Source organism: Zootoca vivipara, chromosome 3, assembly GCF_963506605.1.
Source record: "Zootoca vivipara chromosome 3, rZooViv1.1, whole genome shotgun sequence".
Taxonomy (NCBI): Eukaryota; Metazoa; Chordata; class Lepidosauria; order Squamata; family Lacertidae; genus Zootoca; species Zootoca vivipara.
The window spans coordinates 62,574,250-62,592,135 of NC_083278.1; the positions used below are offsets into that span (position 1 = coordinate 62,574,250).

The following is a 17,886-nucleotide window of genomic DNA, read 5'->3' on the forward strand; positions in this document are numbered from 1 at the left end:
ACTGTCACCGTGCTTTTTTTCATAGCAATGCAATAGAAACGTCTTTCTCCAGCTGATTTCAAAGCATTCAGGGCAGTTGTTACTGAAATTTTCTGATGTAGTAATGCTCTTTCTCCTATGAACACAGGATATTCAGCAAGTATCTCTATCCCCACATTCCAGTGGTTCAGATACTTAATCAAAAACATTATTGGGTATTTATTCCATTTTCTTTGTTGTTTACATATGTAAACTTATGGAGGCTGAGTTGTGTAGCTAGAGTATCTTTTCCAGAGTTGCCCTTTCACCTAGCAAATTAACATTTTACATAATTGTTTGTGAAATAAGCACAGTAGATTGAAACTAATACTGATTGGTTGTGTGTGATGTCACATAACTTTTTTCTGTTGCTTTTTTGTATGCTTATTCTCTGCCAAATAGTCTTTTTTTCAATTTGAAGTTCCATACAAACAGTCAGAAACCCACTTTTAGGCATATGGAAATCATCACGACTACTAAGATGCTAAATCGTTCTCAACTTGTTTAATCAGAATGACATTTAAAGACAAATACCAGTTTCTGGTATTTCATTCTAGATGCTGCCCTGGTAACCATGATTACTCCAAAACGAGGAGCATATTGGCTAATTTAAGGGAGCATTCTATAAAAGAGAGAAAATATTTTCCTTTTTTAGGACATCTTATGACGAGTCTTCAGTCCATTCAGGAGGCAGAAGCCTATTTTTGATGTGTGATGTCACTAATGTGACCCCCTGCTGTAACCCCAAGACTGGAATTTGCCCTACACCCAAAGGTTAGTGAGTGTGATTAGGCTAGGGGTTAGTTTCATTATAGTTGATAGCCTCATGGGCAGTCAGTGTAGTCCAGGCATCGCCAAACTGTGGCCCTCCAGATGTTTTGGCCTACAACTCCCATGTTCCGTAGCTAATAGGACCAGTGTTCGGGGAAGACGGGAATTGTAGTCCAAAACATCTGGAGGGCTGAAGTTTGGGGATGTCTGGTGTAGTCTATAGGAGCAGACTTTTGATGTGTTTTTCTCCCTAGAAGCCCTACAATTTTTTTAAAATCATTCTGAAAGGAAGGTGGGGGAACTTCTGAATTTAAATACATGTGGTGTAAGTTGGAAATTTCATTTTCTAAAGCTGATTTCCAACATGATTTGCATTAATGTAGTACCCATTTTTAAAAGATAGCAAAAATCAAGGATACTTCTGGAGTTCCTTTCACATAAATGCTGAGCACTCTAGGTGTACAGATACTCAAGGATTCATTCTCACAATTCTATGAAAGTAGTGCTTTGCAATTTATGGATTAGGAAATATTAACACAATTTAGAATAGTATTTTTAAATTGAGGAAAATCAGTCTTTAGTTGGAAACAGAGGCTTACCTAGGGTTCCTTGTGCCCTTGGCAACGAGCTGTATTGGCACACACACCCCAGAAGAAAAACAATTTACCACAATAGCCAAATTAAAAATTACTACGTTTTACACAACACAAAGTATCCGGAGTGAGAGTGAGGCAAGGAGGAAGGGCAAAAAAGTCTGCACACCTTTCTGCCCTGGTGCGAGAAGGATGGGAAACTTCTCTTGCATTTGAGCTAGCCACAATAGCAGCAGCAGAGCATCACCACACATATACGCCATGCACTCCATATTCTTGATAGGTGAATTGTGTGCCCCCTGGCAGGGGCCGGGTTCACCAACCCCTAAGTATGCCTCTGCTTGGAAATAGAGGGTGGAATATATATAACAAGCACATAAATCAATATTTTATCAATGATTGAGTTGTATCATTTTCTACATGTCTGCCAAGATATCTGTGTGCAGGAGGGAAGCTGCTAGTTGAGTGGGATGTATCCTCATTACTGATTTCCATTGGAGGTGGATGCTTTAGCAGATGTTTATGAATTCTTTGAGTCCCAAATCTAATTCTTGTTTTGTGCCAGTGTGAAGCAATGGAAACATTTACATTGTATTAAAGAATAATTACTCTGGTGTCAGTTATTTAGCACTAATAATTCTACTTAAAAATTGAATATTGAGCAAAATTTGTAAAACATATCCAGATAGTCATCTAAAAATATTGTGGCATAATAGCTAGTGAACTTGCTTCAGCATCCCTACAATAATGGCAGGTCCGGGAGACTACCTTTTTATTTTATTTTTCCCTCTCCAGAGTTTTCAATCAGTGACACACTAAATCATCACCACTACCTTTCCCCCTCATTAGTTCCTCTGAGTGGATGCAGGTTACCTATTGTGAGTAGGGTAAAAAGGTTTTGCCCATGCTACCACAGTATCCCCTAGGGACAACACCCAACTGTTCTCCAAAGGAATGAGTAACAAATCAATCATAGAAAAATGTGAGAGCAGTTAAATCTGATTAAGTTAACAGCTTTTATAAGAAATAGATAAAAATTATCATTTGGAACTAGATACATGGCAGCTGTTAATAGCTTGCATAAAAATAAAATTGAAAATATTGGTTGTAGAATGCACATTTTTGTGAAGATATAATCTGTAGAATGGGAACAAATGGTAAGTGTAAATAAGTTGTTTCTATTTAGCTGTTTCAATGTTAAAATTAAGGTATGTATGAACATTGCTATTTAATTGGTAATGTTATAACCAAATCTGTTTTGGTATGTTTGCATGTAATATTTGTGATAAATAAAATTATTTTTTCAAATATAGTTAATGCTGACTTTAACTATATTTGGAGCATTTTTCATGGGCTCAAGTAGTGCCTTTTTTATGGGCTCAAGGCATGTACAGTACTCAGCAATGTTGGGGAAGAGGTGAAATCTCCTGCTCTCCCACCTCTAATTCCCATGTTTCAGTGTGATTTTTTGCCTTCTGCAACAAGTCTGCCTGATGATAAAAAAGGGGAGGGGCAACACCAATCAAGAAACACTTTTTACACATTACATCTAATTATGTGCATCATCCACAATCTCAAATAGTGGAGATATTGCATGGTAATTTTGTTTATTTTCATATTTGATATAGTATGCACATATTCTTACATAAGGATGTTTTAATATTCAGTGTTCTTAATATAGTACTGGTTATCTGTTTTAGTTATCCTGAAGCAAGTATTCTTTGAAATATGTTGGGTCTATTAGATTGCTAAAGAAATTCTTTGAACTTTCCTTTCCCTTTTTTCATTTCCTCATTACTGCCCATTTGTGTTAAGAACTGATGAAAATCTCTTTTTTACAGTTGTAGTCCTGCAAAGGGAAAACCCAACGATTGACTTTTGTTGTTTAGTCGTTTAGTCGTGTCCGACTCTTCGGGACCCCATGGACCATAGCACGCCAGGCACTCCTGTCTTGCACTGCCTCCCGCAGTTTGGTCAAACTCATGTTCGTAGCTTCGAGAACACTGTCCAACCATCTTGTCCTCTGTCGTCCCCTTCTCCTAGTGCCCTCAATCTTTCCCAACATCAGGGTCTTTTCCAAGGATTCTTCTCTTCTCATGAGGTGGCCAAAGTATTGGAGCCTCAGCTTCACGATCTGTCCTTCCAGGGAGCACTCAGGGCTGATTTCCTTAAGAATAGATAGGTTTGATCTTCTAGCAGTCCATGGGACTCTCAAGAGTCTCCTCCAGCACCATAATTCAAAAGCATCAATTCTTCGACGATCAGCCTTCTTTATGGTCCAGCTCTCACTTCCATACATCACTACTGGGAAAACCATAGCTTTAACTATACGGACCTTTGTCGGCAAAGTGATGTCTCTGCTTTTTAAGATGCTGTCTAGGTTTGTCATTGCTTTTCTCCCAAGAAGCAGGCGTCTTTTAATTTCGTGACTGCTGTCACCATCTGCAGTGATCAAGGAGCCCAAGAAAGTAAAATCTCTCACTGCCTCCATTTCTTCCCCTTCTATTTGCCAGGAGGTGATGGGACCAGTGGCCATGATCTTGGTTTTTTTGATGTTGAGCTTCAGACCATATTTTGCGCTCTCCTCTTTCACCCTCATTAAAAGGTTCTTTAATTCCTCCTCGCTTTCTGCCATCAAGGTTGTGTCATCTGCATATCTGAGGTTGTTGATATTTCTTCCGGCAATCTTAATTCCGGCTTGGGATTCATCTAGTCCAGCCTTTCGCATGATGAATTCTGCATATAAGTTAAATAAGCAGGGAGACAATATACAACCTTGTCGTACTCCTTTCCCAATTTTGAACCAATCAGTTGTTCCATATCCAGTTCTAACTGTAGCTTCTTGTCCCACATAGAGATTTCTCAGGAGACAGATGAGGTGATCAGGCACTCCCATTTCTTTAAGAACTTGCCATAGTTTGCTGTGGTCGACACAGTCAAAGGCTTTTGCATAGTCAATGAAGCAGAAGTAGACGTTTTTCTGGAACTCTCTAGCTTTCTCCATAATCCAGCGTATGTTTGCTATTTGGTCTCTGGTTCCTCTGCCCTTTCGAAATCCAGCTTGCACTTCTGGGAGTTCTCGGTCCACATACTGCCTAAGCCTGCCTTGTAGAATTTTAAGCATAACCTTGCTAGCGTGTGAAATGAGCGCAATTGTGCGGTAGTTGGAGCATTCTTTGGCACTGCCCTTCTTTGGAATTGGGATGTAGACTGATCTTCTCCAATCCTCTGGCCATTGCTGAGTTTTCCAAACTTGCTGGCATATTGGGTGTAGCACCTTAACAGCATCATCTTTTAAAATTTTAAATAGTTCAGCTGGAATATCATCACTTCCACTGGCCTTGTTATTAGCAATGCTTTCTAAGGCCCATTTGATTGACTATATTTTTATATTTTTATATTATACATTGTTGTTGTTTAGTCGTTTAGTCATGTCCGACTCTTCGTGACCCCATGGACCATAGCACGCCAGGCACTCCTGTCTTCCACTGCCTCCCGCAGTTTGGTCAGACTCATGTTCGTAGCTTCGAGAACACTGTCCAACCATCTCGTCCTCTGTTGTCCCCTTCTCCTGGTGCCCTCAATCTTTCCCAACATCAGGGTCTTTTCCAGCAAGTCTTCTCTTCTCATGAGGTGGCCAAAGTATTGGAGCCTCAGCTCTAAAAACATAGAAGACTAATAAAGGGCTGTACCTCTGGCAGTGGCATCAGTGATGGATGGGAATCTGCCTCCTTCATGCAGATTTGCACTTGCTTCACACTTAGAATACTGATGTCACAAATGTAAAAAAAAAATTAATACTGTACTTGTTTTCCACTTTGCAAGGAGCTTGGTTCAAGTGGGATTAAATTCTTTACTTTTCACAATCCCAACTGAATCCAGCTCCTTAGTCTGGAGATTGACAAATAGTTTCAAAATTCACCACTTCTTTCACTTCCAAAACTAGGTCCCCAGTTTGGTGGGGATGTATCTTGGATGCAGTGCCTTCCCTGCTTCAAGTGGTTCCAAGCATTTCTATCTCTCTGCCTATTCATAGGATCTTATAGTTGGAAGGGACCCAAGGGTCTTCTAGTCCAACCCCCTGCAATGCAGGAATCTCGGCTAAAGCGTCCATGACATTTCCATGTGACAAAGAATGTAATGGGGTGTAGGTGGAAGAAGGTGCTAAATATTGCAGGGACCCAAAGGGCTACAATTTGTATCTTCTCAGCTTTCTGTGTCAGCCCTGCTAGTGGAGTCTATTTCACTGCGGTCATGAGTAGCAGACAGGTTTTGCCCCCACAGACGGATTGCACCCAAGTGATGTCCTTTAAAATTTATATATCCAGCTCATCATCACTGAAGAGGAAAGGAGCACTGTGCACTTGTAGAAGTTAAGTAATTGCAAACCAGGGTCTTAATTTGCAGTTGGTATTATTAAAGCATATAGGTTGAAAAGCTCCCCAGATTCCTGCTTTCCTCCCACCCCGGTTGCCTTCTAAATTACACTGTTCTTGCTCATGAATTGAGGAAAGGATCAGTTGTCAAGAAGCTGACGGATAACAAGCAATATTTTTATGATGGGAAGTGTGAGGTGGTGGGATTTGATGTGTAGGAGAAGGCTTGGCTTGGCATCTCTTCTACCCAAACCTCCAGGAAATGTATTCTTAAGGGTGCTTTCTGTTATCAAAGAATCATTTAGAACAAGTTCAAAAAGGCAGAACAGGAAAATACTTTAAATTTCCTCCATAAACCTGATGGTGTAAAAGGACCATTTACAGAGCTGTGCAAGCCCCAACAGTCGAAGTGCTGTGCACCAGGACTTTGAGGTGCAAATGATCAGTAGTGCCTACAAAACCCACTTTGGCCCAGTCATGTCTTTACTTGCCCTACACCTGACATGATATAGGGCAGGTGGGTGTGGCTTGGGATTTAGGTCAAATGGGGAGGTCTGGCAGACCTAATTAGAGGCTCGAGGTTCCCTGCCCCTGCAATAAAGGCTTATCTATCTGCAATACACAATAGTTCCTAGCCTACAGGCATTTTAGGAAATGAGCAATTCCTTAACTTGAAAGAAAATTGTTGTTGTTTTTAAATAAAAGTACCATAGTACATTGTGGTTTGCTTCGTTTCATAATAGTTTAATACAGGATTAGTGTTGTATACTTAGTGTTGGAATATTCAAGTCACAGGGCTCATTGTTGATCTGATTTTCACCTTGTGTTTTGATCTAATGGTCTAATTTCAATTTACATTTTAATGCCTTTTCAAATGTGTTGTATGTAAAATATCATTGGCCTTGAGTTTTTATAGTTCAAAATTTTTAAGTCTACATGTAATTAATCCAATAGTCAATGTAGCATATTGCACTATTTACAAAGTATGTTCTGGGAATTCTGGGATTTCTTGACCAGCTTAGCAATGAGAAGATGTAATCTAGTGGAAAACTAAAAACCAAAGGTATAGTCTCTGAAGCTTTTAACATTATATAGCATGGGTGACTAGTCTGTGGCCCTCCGAATGTTGTTGGATTGTACTACCCCCATAATTCCTAATGATTGACAATTGGTTGTTCTGAGTGGTGCTGATGGGAGTAGAAATTGGACAGCATCTGACTGGGCCACAGATTATTACTCTAGTGCAGGGGTGGCTGAATTTCTAAATAAGTTTTAATTTTAGAGCTGCTTTTCTGGTAACAGTACTAGGTTGTTATTTAGCATTGCTATGAATTGTCCAAGTGCTCCCAAATTACAGAAATTTCAGTAATATTAGCTGTTAGATTGCAATTATTTTGAAGTATTACTCTCAAGTATTTTGCTGTGTTAGCTGATGACTGCTGCATACAACAAAACTGTTATTACTTTCACTAGTCCTATAAAGGATGTTAGTCCTGCACTTCATGTCTATGACTTCAGCAATCTAATGTTCTAGTCAAAGTAGAAAATAACAAGATATATATTTTATACATGTGTTTTAATGCAGCAGTCTTAGTCATAGCTGCCAAGTTATCCCTTTTTTACAGGGATTTTCCCTTATGCTGAATAGGCTTCCTCGCGAGAAAAGGGAAAACTTGGCAGCTATGGTCTTAGTAAGTCTAAAAACTGGATTCATTTTTTTGCTTATACCGGTAGCAAAGCCATGGAGTGCATTATTATAAATCAAGTTTGTAATTGCCTTGTAAAATCAAATGTCACTTTTTCAGTTGTGCATAGTTGGTGAGATGTTGATGAATGCTGATTTACACCAGGAGAATTCTCGGTTCTTGACTAATAGTACACTTTTAATATAGCATGATGTGAGAGTTTTATGATTTTCATCAGATAGGAGGTTGACTGATTATCACATGATGCAATTCCAGTTGACTAGTCAGACTTCTAAAATCAATTGTATAGGAAACATTTTGTAGGCTAGCTCACTTCCACATGCATTGGTTATGGCAATTGAATCTTGATACAAAATGCATGCTAGCTAATAGGTTTAAAGAGTACTTTGCTATAAGGAAGCATAGCATTGAAACAAAGTCATTTTGAAAAAAGAAAACTATCTTCCGAATCAGTGTTACAGTTTTGCATTAAAATAGTATTTTATCACATTATTTAATCACATGGTGGAGTATTTAAACAATATTTAAATTAAATTGTTAAGATTTCTGCTTATTGCTTTGAATAAGTTCTTATTCCCCCTCCTTCAATCAGGCAATCCATTCTGTAGCTTGGCATCATGAAGGAAAGCAATTTATCTGTAGCCATTCGGACGGCACCTTGACTATATGGAATGTAAGGAATCCTACCAAGCCATTGCAGACAATCACTCCACATGGTAAGTTCAAAATGGAGGTGTGTTCTATTCAACGCTGTCTTTAGAGTGATTTGCAGCCTGAGTCATTAAACTGCTTACTGGTGGCTGCTACTTCATGCCACTCTATTCTTGAGGACCATGTGCTGAAAGAAGGTATTAAACTGTACCATATATTTGTAACTCTGCTGCTGCTTATATCACCTGCCTTGTCTCCTGTAGTCAGGATTTGGCTTTGAAAGTCCATTGCTTTGGAGACTGTTTATTAATCTAGGCCAGGCATCCCCAAAGTTTGGCCCTCCAGATGTTTTGGACTACAATTCTCATCATCCCTGACCACTGGTCCTGTCAGCTAGGGATGATGGGAGTTGTAGGCCAAAACATCTGGAGGGCCGCAGTTTGGGGATGCCTGATCTAGGCTGTATTGCAAAAGAAAACTAGTTCAGGTGCACCTCTTGTGGCCCAAGGTAGAATAGGACCAGGCAGCTTTTCCTGGTTACGTATTTTAGTAGGGTTGTGAACTAGCTCAGGGAGAGGCAACAACCTGGTCTCCTCTTGTAGCTTCAACAAATGGTTGATGTGCAGAAGGCAGCAGGTGAAGCTTTTCATGCCGTGGAGCTAAACACTGATGCCTGCAGAGCTGCTTCAAAAGTTAGCTTTCCTGGTTAATATGGGCATGCCAACTACTAACCTAATGTGTGAGTGGGTGGAAGGAGACAGTTTATATAAAACTAGCACAACACTATTGTAATCCAATATTACTTTCACCCTAAGTGCGGGCACAGTAGTACATTTATCATAAGATTGCCAGAGAAAATCCAAGAGGCTACACTGCTGTACACCTTTGTGTACACCTTTCACATCTTTAGGAATTTTGATGTGTAGTGTGATTATAACCTTACTATTGTATGTCCAAAAAGATGTCTGAAGTGGCACCTTATCAGACCTGTGCATTGACGTAAAAATGTTTAGATTTTACCTGCTTTGCAGTGTTTTGCAGTTTTGTATAGCTTTCTTAGAAATTAGCAGAACATGTAATTAGCCTATTAGCCCTGGAAAGGTTCTCACAATTTATGTAAATTAGTAACTGTAAAAGGTTCTAATCAGTTTATACAGAGTTTATATAGTGGAGATGATTTTTTGTGAAACTGGCAATTTGCTGGTCAAACCTGCTTTCTTTTAAAATATATCACAACCAAATGTTAAAATAAAATAGTTTTTCTGACAGCAATACAATGAAGGAGAAAAAATTCTTTATTCTTCATAATTCTCCAACTCCATCCTCTGCATATTTATGTGGGAGTAAATCCCATTGACTTCAGTGGATTAAGACTTTCTCCCAAGTAAGAGAGCACATGGGATGTTGGTTATTACAGCCAAATATTTACTGTTTATAAGAGAAGCAATTGAGTTATTTGCATTAAATCTGCAAGGATAGCATGATGTACACTTGGTAGTGTTTATATAACCTTTTAAATATATGGGACTATTCTTAAGATTTTGGTGTGATTTCTGAGATTTATCAAATTATTTTTAAATGTAAATAAGAAAATATTTTGTTTTAGGAAAGCAGGTAAAAGATGGAAAGAAGCCAGAGCCTTGTAAACCTATTCTTAAAGTGGAATACAAAACTACCAGAGCTGGGTAAGAATTAGGAAACAGTTACTTAACTTTGTTTTGGATATTTGTAGAGGAAAAATAAGGACTTTGCAAGGCAAAATAATCTAAACAGCTATTGAAGTACTTCCATGATTTTAAAATGTTACAAACCCACCACCACTTTGTTTATTCATGAAACCTTCAGTTCTATTCAGCGTTGTTGTTGTTGTTACTGCATAAAAATAGACTGGAAGCAAGGATGATTGTGAAAGTAAATGGTTTCTCAAACTCACATGCACTTGGTCTTCATACAACCTTCATGCAAAAAGTATTCATTTGTTAAAATTAATTGAATGAGAAATCTCTTAAATTCTTGCAACAATTTAAATTACAGATTTGTTATATGTGGGTGTGGAATATGCATTAAAATCATTTGCTGTAGTAGTAAAGTGGATGTTACTTTGGGCAGGAAAAATGTCATTGTGAATATACAAGGGGGAAGCTAGTTCCAGATACAGAGAAAAACCTCAAGGGAAGTTTTAACACTGAGCTTGGGGGTAGTGGAAAGTAAAACAGAGAGAGCAAAATTAACATAAAACACCTTACATTTTTCTGTAATCTGTAATCTGGAAGTGGGAGAGGCTAAATGATTAACCAGAATTTCTTCCCAGTTTAGGATTTGATGAGTTTTTTAGGGCTCTTTGACCCCTGTCATGTGTTGAATCACAAAGGAAGTGATTTTTATTTAATCCTAACTTATTTGACATGTGCAGGCTCTGCATTGCCCTTGCAAGTTTAAAGAATCCTAGAATAAGGAAAGGGAATGGAATTAGGGTGTGGCATGCATTTTTAACCTGTCAGACTTCTATAAATCATGTGCAGGGGAAATGAATTATTCCCACACTACTGTTCAGATTCAGGATTATGTTCAGATTTAGTAATTCAAAATATATCACTTTGTGGGTCTCCATTTGTTTGCAGTATGTATCTAAAGAGAAAATAGTGCAAGAAGTCCACAAGATCTCTCTGGAGCCTGCTGCTGCAGCCACTTGTTACTTCTCTGGTGATGGCGGGTGGGGCGTCCTCCCTGCCATGGCAGAAGTGTGAGGAGAGGCAGTTGCAGCAGCTTCCAGGGAGATCTTGTCAGAACCTGTAAGCTGTCACTGCTTCTTCTCTCTTCTCTGGTGGCAAGGGGGTACAGCGCCCATGGCAGCAGCAGAGGCTTCCTGTGAGATCTGACAAAAGTTTTGCAAGATCTCACCAGAAGCTGCTGTTGCTTTTCCTGCAGAGGCAGGTGGTGCAATCGTGGAGACACTGACCCTTGAATTCTGCTGCCTGAGGCAGCTGTCTCAGTCCACATCATGGATGGGCTGGTCCTGCCTAAAAGTGAATTTTGAGTCTCACACATGTATGACACACCTAAGGAAGCAAAACCAAGTTTTAGTAAGATTAGTTGCATTTCTTGGCAGCATTTTGCATATGCATCTTTAGAATGGACTTTCTGAATAAGTGGAGAGATGTACTGAATCTTTGACAATAGTTTGTCCAACAGCTTAAAATATGGTTTAAAAGACAAACAAGTGCCTCTATTTCACAGAACTACACAATGGGAATGGATTTTTTTTTCAGCTAGTTGTTCAGTCTGTTGGGCAAACTTGTGTTCTTGCACAACTCTTAAGCCAAGCACACCTAACACAAAAGGTTAGTGGTATATTGTGCCACATATACAGTTTAGAGTGCTATTGGTTACTCTCTTGATTTCAGATGGTAAGTCTCCCAATGCTGTCTCTCATAATCTTAACTGTTTGTTTTTTCTTTCTTTCTTTCCAGAGAACCTTTCATCATCTTGTCAGGTGGCTTGTCATATGACACTGTAGGAAGAAGACCCTGTTTAACAGTTATGCACGGGAAGAGCACTGCTGTTTTAGAAATGGATTATTCAATAGTTGATTTTCTAACCCTCTGTGAAACTCCATACCCTAATGGTAGGTTGAAAAAAGATTCTTACCACTTGTTTGACTGCTTAATAGCAGGTTTTTTGCTGCAACAATTCCAGAATTTTATTTACTGTTTATATATCATGGCAGGGTTGGGTGGGGGCATTTATTCCAAAAGGTTCCTCAAAAATGTTGAAAGATCGTAAATAGTTTTTGAGTAGTCTGAGGAGAACTTATACATCTCTAGTACAATCCTATGTGGACAGCAAGCTAGCATTTATGAGAAAGAGTAGTCCTCATATTCTGGAATATCTTCCATGGGCTGGTGGCTGTGCTGTCTAATGCATAACCTAATTTTGTTGTGTGATCATTTTTCTTTTGACTAAAGATGCTCTCAGGTGGGACGTGAGCTCCCTCTAGTGCTTACAGGCAGGATTGCAGCTAAATTAGAGTTGTGCTTTCAAGCAGCCAACCCCCATCAGTTTAAACGCCTCCCTGCTTCATGCAGAGAAGTCTCCCTGCTTCCCTTGACTCAGGCTCCCTTTTTTGACCTTCTTGTTAACTGGTCTTGGTTGTTTGTGGTTGTTCTTTGTGTTATTAAAGGGGAGAGAATAAATGTAGCGTCTTCCATGTGTGTGTGGTTTTGTTTGTGTCTTTACCTCAGGGTTGTTTTTGTGGTAGTTTAATGTTTGTGTTCCTGGAGGGCGGTGAGTTGATTGGTTGTGAGTTTGCTGTTTTGTTCACTTGGCTAGCCTTGTTTTTCCTCTGTTGTCAGCTCTACCACTTCCCACTGTGTTTCATACTCTGCCCCACCCCCCACCCCAATTTCCCACACAACTGTTGTTGTTGTTGTTTAGTCGTTTAGTCGTGTCCAACTCTTCATGATCCCATAGACCAGAGCACACCAGGCACTCCTGTCTTGCACTGCCTCCTGCAGTTTGGTCAAACTCATGTTCGTAGCTTCGAGAACACTGTCCAACTATCTCGTCCTCTGTCGTCCCCTTCTCCTAGTGCCCTCAATCTTTCCCAGCATCAGGGTCTTTTCCAGGGAGTCTTCTCTTCTCATGAGGTGGCCAAAGTATTGGAGCCTCAGCTTTCATGATCTGTCCTTCCAGTGAGCACTCAGGGCTGATTTTCTTCAGAATGGATAGGTTTGATCTTCTTGCAGTCCATGGGATTCTCAAGAGTCTCCTCCAGCACCATAATTCAGAAGCATCAATTCCACACAACTACACCTATTTAAAATAAATGCTTTTCCATTGACTATTATTTGCACTGATTTTGAGCTCCCTCCTCCCTTTTGGGTTATTGGAGTGTATTTCCCTCAGCCAAGTTCTTTGGCAGTTTGTTGTTGTGTACATTGTCCTTTAGGCTGAACATGTCTGCCTTTGTTGAGGCACTCTTTTGACAGTGCGTGTTCCAGCATACGCTTCCAGGGTTATAAGCAGCTGTTACTGCTTATAACCCTATTGTCTATTGTCATCTTGGGCATGTCCCACCTGACAGGAAAAAGAACTGTTGGACTGTAAAATATATTTTTCATTACTCTGGGCTACCTAGTTTTTTCTTGATTTTGTCTAACTGACTCTGCTTATACACTGCTTCATACATCCAGAGAAGCCCTGAGTGGTGTATCTTCTTGTTGCTATCTTTATTCTTTTGTTGATTGTGGATGGTGGCAGCTTGTATATTTGTGTAAAACCCTGTAAGAGCTCGAAGAAGCTTAGATCCCATCTGAGAGCATATTTTCACTCAAATAAGCACACTTTTTATCTAGGTAAGCCCAGTGGCTCTTTTTAGTGTGACATGGGGTGCCTGGAACCTTCTCAAGTAACCTCCCAATTTTTCCTCTGTTCTATCTGTTCATGTATTGCCCTCCGCAGCAACTTCTTCCTAAAAACTGGTTTCCAGCCAATCACAGATCATACTGTGAATATGAGGATGCCACAATACCAAACAGCCAGTCATATTTGTTGTTGTAGCTACATCACGTATGTCTCTCAGAATTGGCAACAGCAATGCTTCCTGGGTTTCATTGCTGTCAATGACTCTGGATGGCAGGCTTATTGTTTACTGGAGAAGAAATGGGGCACAACTGTCATCCACCAAATAAGATGAATAAGACTTTGCAGGACTCACCCCAAAGTCATCAGCAGTGGAGGTCCCTCTTTGCTTGCATACTCTGTGGGTCTCTGGAGTGGGAAGCACCTTCTATTTTCCACTCCCTTTGATGTTGTTCTGCAGGCAGATGAAGACACTCTTGTCCTATTGTATTTTTTCAGAGTTGATTCCTGCTGAAGCCCTTAGATATTTTATGGTTGTTTAGACATTTTTAATTGCTCAGTGATATTGTACACTGAGTTGTGCGTTGGGACTACTGTTTAGGAAACAGTTATAAAGATTTGGTGAAAAGTGGTATATATTTTTTTAAAAAAAAAGTTTATGCCATTAATCTGTTTCCCTCCCATGTTGCATTAAACCTCACAAAATTTAAATCAGTGAATCAATGTTTGCTTTTATTAAATTATTAATTAGTCTTCCTCATTGTTTTCTCTGTCTTAGATTTCCAAGAGCCATATGCTGTGGTCGTACTTCTAGAAAAAGATTTAGTACTTATTGATCTTGCACAAAATGGGTAAGAACTCAGAATATAATGAGGTTATATAAAGGTGTGTTTCTCGTAGCTGTCCTGGATTTACCAATCAAGGTTGTTCCATTTAACAAAACACTAAGTTTTGTGATTTGCTTGTATGAAGCTGATTTATATGGAACCCCCCCCCCCCGAAAATATTTTGAAAGCATAACTGAAAATATCCCGTGTGTGTGTGTGTTCCTAATGGTGAATGAAGAAATGAAGATAACTCACAGTGAATTCTTCTTTACAGTAATTCTATGTCCACATAATGGACATAGTCTATCATGCTAAACTATAACATGATCTCCTCCTGCTGTGTGATCAGGACAGCTGCAGCAGCTTTTGCTTCACCACAGTTTGACAAACACACTTCTGGGTCCAGATGTTATACTGTAGCAAGCTGCACTTAAAGGCAGAAGCTTCCAAACACATAATCGTGGCCATGCAGGAAGAGGATTGGGAAGTACCCAAGACCGAGGCTCACTGTAGTTTGTACCTCTTCTTTTTTGTAACACTATAAACTAGCATTCAGCAAGATGTGTGAACCTGGCCAGTATGGCACACTGTAAGATGATTCAAACACTTAATATACCTGCATATACCTGAAAGGGAGAACATAGTTATGGCTATGCATTGTGTTATAGCTGCTAATTTTTATCTTAAATATAATTTTTAGTTATACATAAAATTTGGTTAGATCTTTTAACAACAGGAGGAGATCATATTAGGGTTGGGATATTGCAAGATAATTTCTGAACATTCTTGATTTTTGAGTTTAGCAATTCACCAGCATTCTGTTGAACTGATAATTTTCCGTAGAGTATATTTCACAAGCAGTTTACAATTAAATCTTTACTAACGTGTTTCAAGTATACTAGTATTCCAAAGTGATTTATATTTATACACATAGATTATAAATATTTGAGCTCTTTTGCCCCTTTGCTGCTTTACTTTGTCCTCGCTTGTACAGTATTCATTTACTTTTTGGGGGTTTTTTTTGCATTGACATTTCTATTATTGTTTAATACCACCTTGGGAGAAAGTGTTAATCAAAATTTTTGCATCCTACAAATTTTATTTATCAGATAACTAAATGCTTTCATGTTTTCATTCCTTCATTAAAGGTATCCTATATTTGAAAATCCCTATCCCTTGAGTATACATGAATCTCCAGTTACCTGTTGTGAATATTTTGCCGATTGTCCTGTGGACCTTATTCCAGCACTTTATTCAGTTGGGGCTCGCCAGAAACGTCAAGGTTATAGTAAAAAGGTACCAAAGGGAGTTAATATCTTTATTATTAAGCAACAGTATTCCATGTGTTTGGATTTAATCAACTTGTTTGTTTTAATTAGGAATGGCCTGTCAATGGTGGAAACTGGGGTTTGGTCACACAGAGTTATCCAGAGATCATTATTACTGGGTAAGTAATAAGACTACATTAGTTTGGCCAAGGCTGCCAAAGTAAATGTGGGAATATGCATAATTTATGGATAATTATTCATAAACTGGTATGTTGTAATCTATACTTATTTTAGGGTAATTTAGATAATAATTGTCTGTCATGCTTAAAGTAACATTATGAACTAATTTGAGGTGGATGGAAAATCATTGCTTTGCTTTGCCCCTTTTTGGGGAGGAGAGAAATGTATTGGGAGGAAATAAAAGGACTTACAGCTCAAACAGCCACCTAGTGTGTGACATTTCACTGGCATTTACCATCAGTTTTCATTAGAAATATAAATGAAGAGTTAGGGCTAGTGTCGAAAATTATAACAGCGGAAAAGATTACTGTATGATCCTTGATCTGAGGCTAAAATTGCATTGTGGAGGGCAGGTACTTATGGTGCAGAGGGATATTATTTTTCTGATTTCTATTATCCTAATGTGTAACAGAAGAGTTAAAATGAGCAAGCTAGTAAAGCTTCTCCTGCTTACTTGAGAGTGACATCTGCAACAGGTGGGGATACTTCTCCAGTGGCTCTCAGCCTCCACCTTTCTTTGCAATAACTTACACATTTGTAGCCATGTGATTTGTAACCAGGTATTTAAAAACATTTAAGTAAGGTCAGCTGGTGGTTTGAGTTATTTTAAATGTTGTATGATTTATCTAATTAAGTTTTCTTGGACATATGAGGTGGTAGCCAATTTGAGCAGAGCAAATCTGAAAAATCAGCATGTATATCTGTGAATTAAAAAAATATCTGTTGCTTTCTGTTATCTATTGCATGTGAAAAATTGCAGACACCCAGTGAGTTCTGTGGGTGATTACTGTGAATAATATGTTGGCTTTTAAGTAGTGTTGGTGTTGATACTACTACTACTTTTTTATTGGCTTTCAACATATCAGAAAAACAAAAATTAGCTTTGATTATTTGTTACTTGTTTGATAGATTATGGAAATGGTTTTCAACATATACTGTACTCTGTCTAGATCAGTATTCCTCAGACAAAGAATTTTTTTTTAAAAAAGTTAATTATATAAAGTATAGGTAGCCAATGCTGTTGAGTGACAACTTGCATCAGCCGAAGCCAGCATGGCCATGTTAGCTGGGGCTGATGGGAGTTGTAGTTCAACAACATCTGGAGGGCAACACTTGGGCTATCATGTTCTAAGGCAGGCATCCCCAAACTGCGGCTCTCCAGATGTTTTGGCCTACAACTCCCATGATCCCTAGCTAAGAGGACCAGTGGTCAGGGATGATGGGAATTGTAGTCCAAAACATCTGGAGGGCCAAAGTTTGGGGATGCCTGTTCTAAGGCAACATCTAAGACAGTGAAGTGAATTTCAGAATTTTTAAACTATGCACATCAATATTAAAAGATGAATGGAACTAAACTGTTTCAAAATTAGGATTTAGTTTTATGCAGACTTTTCTATCATACTTCTATTAGTCAGGTAGTGAGGAGAATTAGCATTTGCCCTCATGAGAGGACACCAGCTGTTGGTGTTGCAATGCATATGGGATGGATTTGCAGCATAGTCCTATTCACATTTATGGAAAAGTAGTTCCCATTGAGCTCATTTAAGCTACTCACTAGTAAATGTTGTTAGGATTGCAGCCTTAGTTGCACTGGAAATCATTTGGTTCTACAGAGCAAAATAAAAAACTTGCAATCTGTTGCCCCCTCTCTCTATTGAGAGAGGGCAAAATCCATTATTCCTCCCAGATTATAAAGTCACCATGACAAGAGGTTGAGTTTAGCACCAATCTTGGTGGTGGTTTCAAGTACAACTGTTTACCTCTTCCATATAAGTGAATGTCTGTTATTTACTTCTATTGGGAAAAGTAAAACTCTACATTCAGCAACATGATTATAGAGTATCATGCCCATTATTCTTGATGCTGTATGGCTTAGGCAGTGCCAATGGGATCTTCTTGGAAGTATTAAATGTCTCCTCACTCAGAGTACACATAGATGCATTGTATCTTCCTAGGACTTCCTTCAGCAAGCCTTCCCTCAACATGCAGCTCACCTATGATAGGCTAATACTAAGAAGAAAATAGGAGCATATGGGTTTGTTACATCAATTTAACATCACTAACTAAATCTCATC

The 17,886-nt window shown here is 38.9% G+C and overlaps 1 protein-coding gene across 6 annotated transcripts in view; it reads left to right on the top strand.

The window, feature by feature from the left end:
• STXBP5 (syntaxin binding protein 5) overlaps positions 1–17,886 on the top strand; it is a 123,644-nt gene that overhangs the window by 58,053 nt on the left and 47,705 nt on the right. For all 6 annotated transcript variants that reach the window (XM_035108801.2, XM_060272738.1, XM_035108797.2 and 3 more), the window contains exons 8-13: positions 8,057–8,180; positions 9,722–9,800; positions 11,586–11,740; positions 14,255–14,327; positions 15,452–15,599; positions 15,683–15,750. In XM_035108801.2, coding sequence (XP_034964692.1) covers positions 8,057–8,180; positions 9,722–9,800; positions 11,586–11,740; positions 14,255–14,327; positions 15,452–15,599; positions 15,683–15,750 — 647 coding nt within the window. The remainder of the gene's footprint in view (positions 1–8,056; positions 8,181–9,721; positions 9,801–11,585; positions 11,741–14,254; positions 14,328–15,451; positions 15,600–15,682; positions 15,751–17,886) is intronic.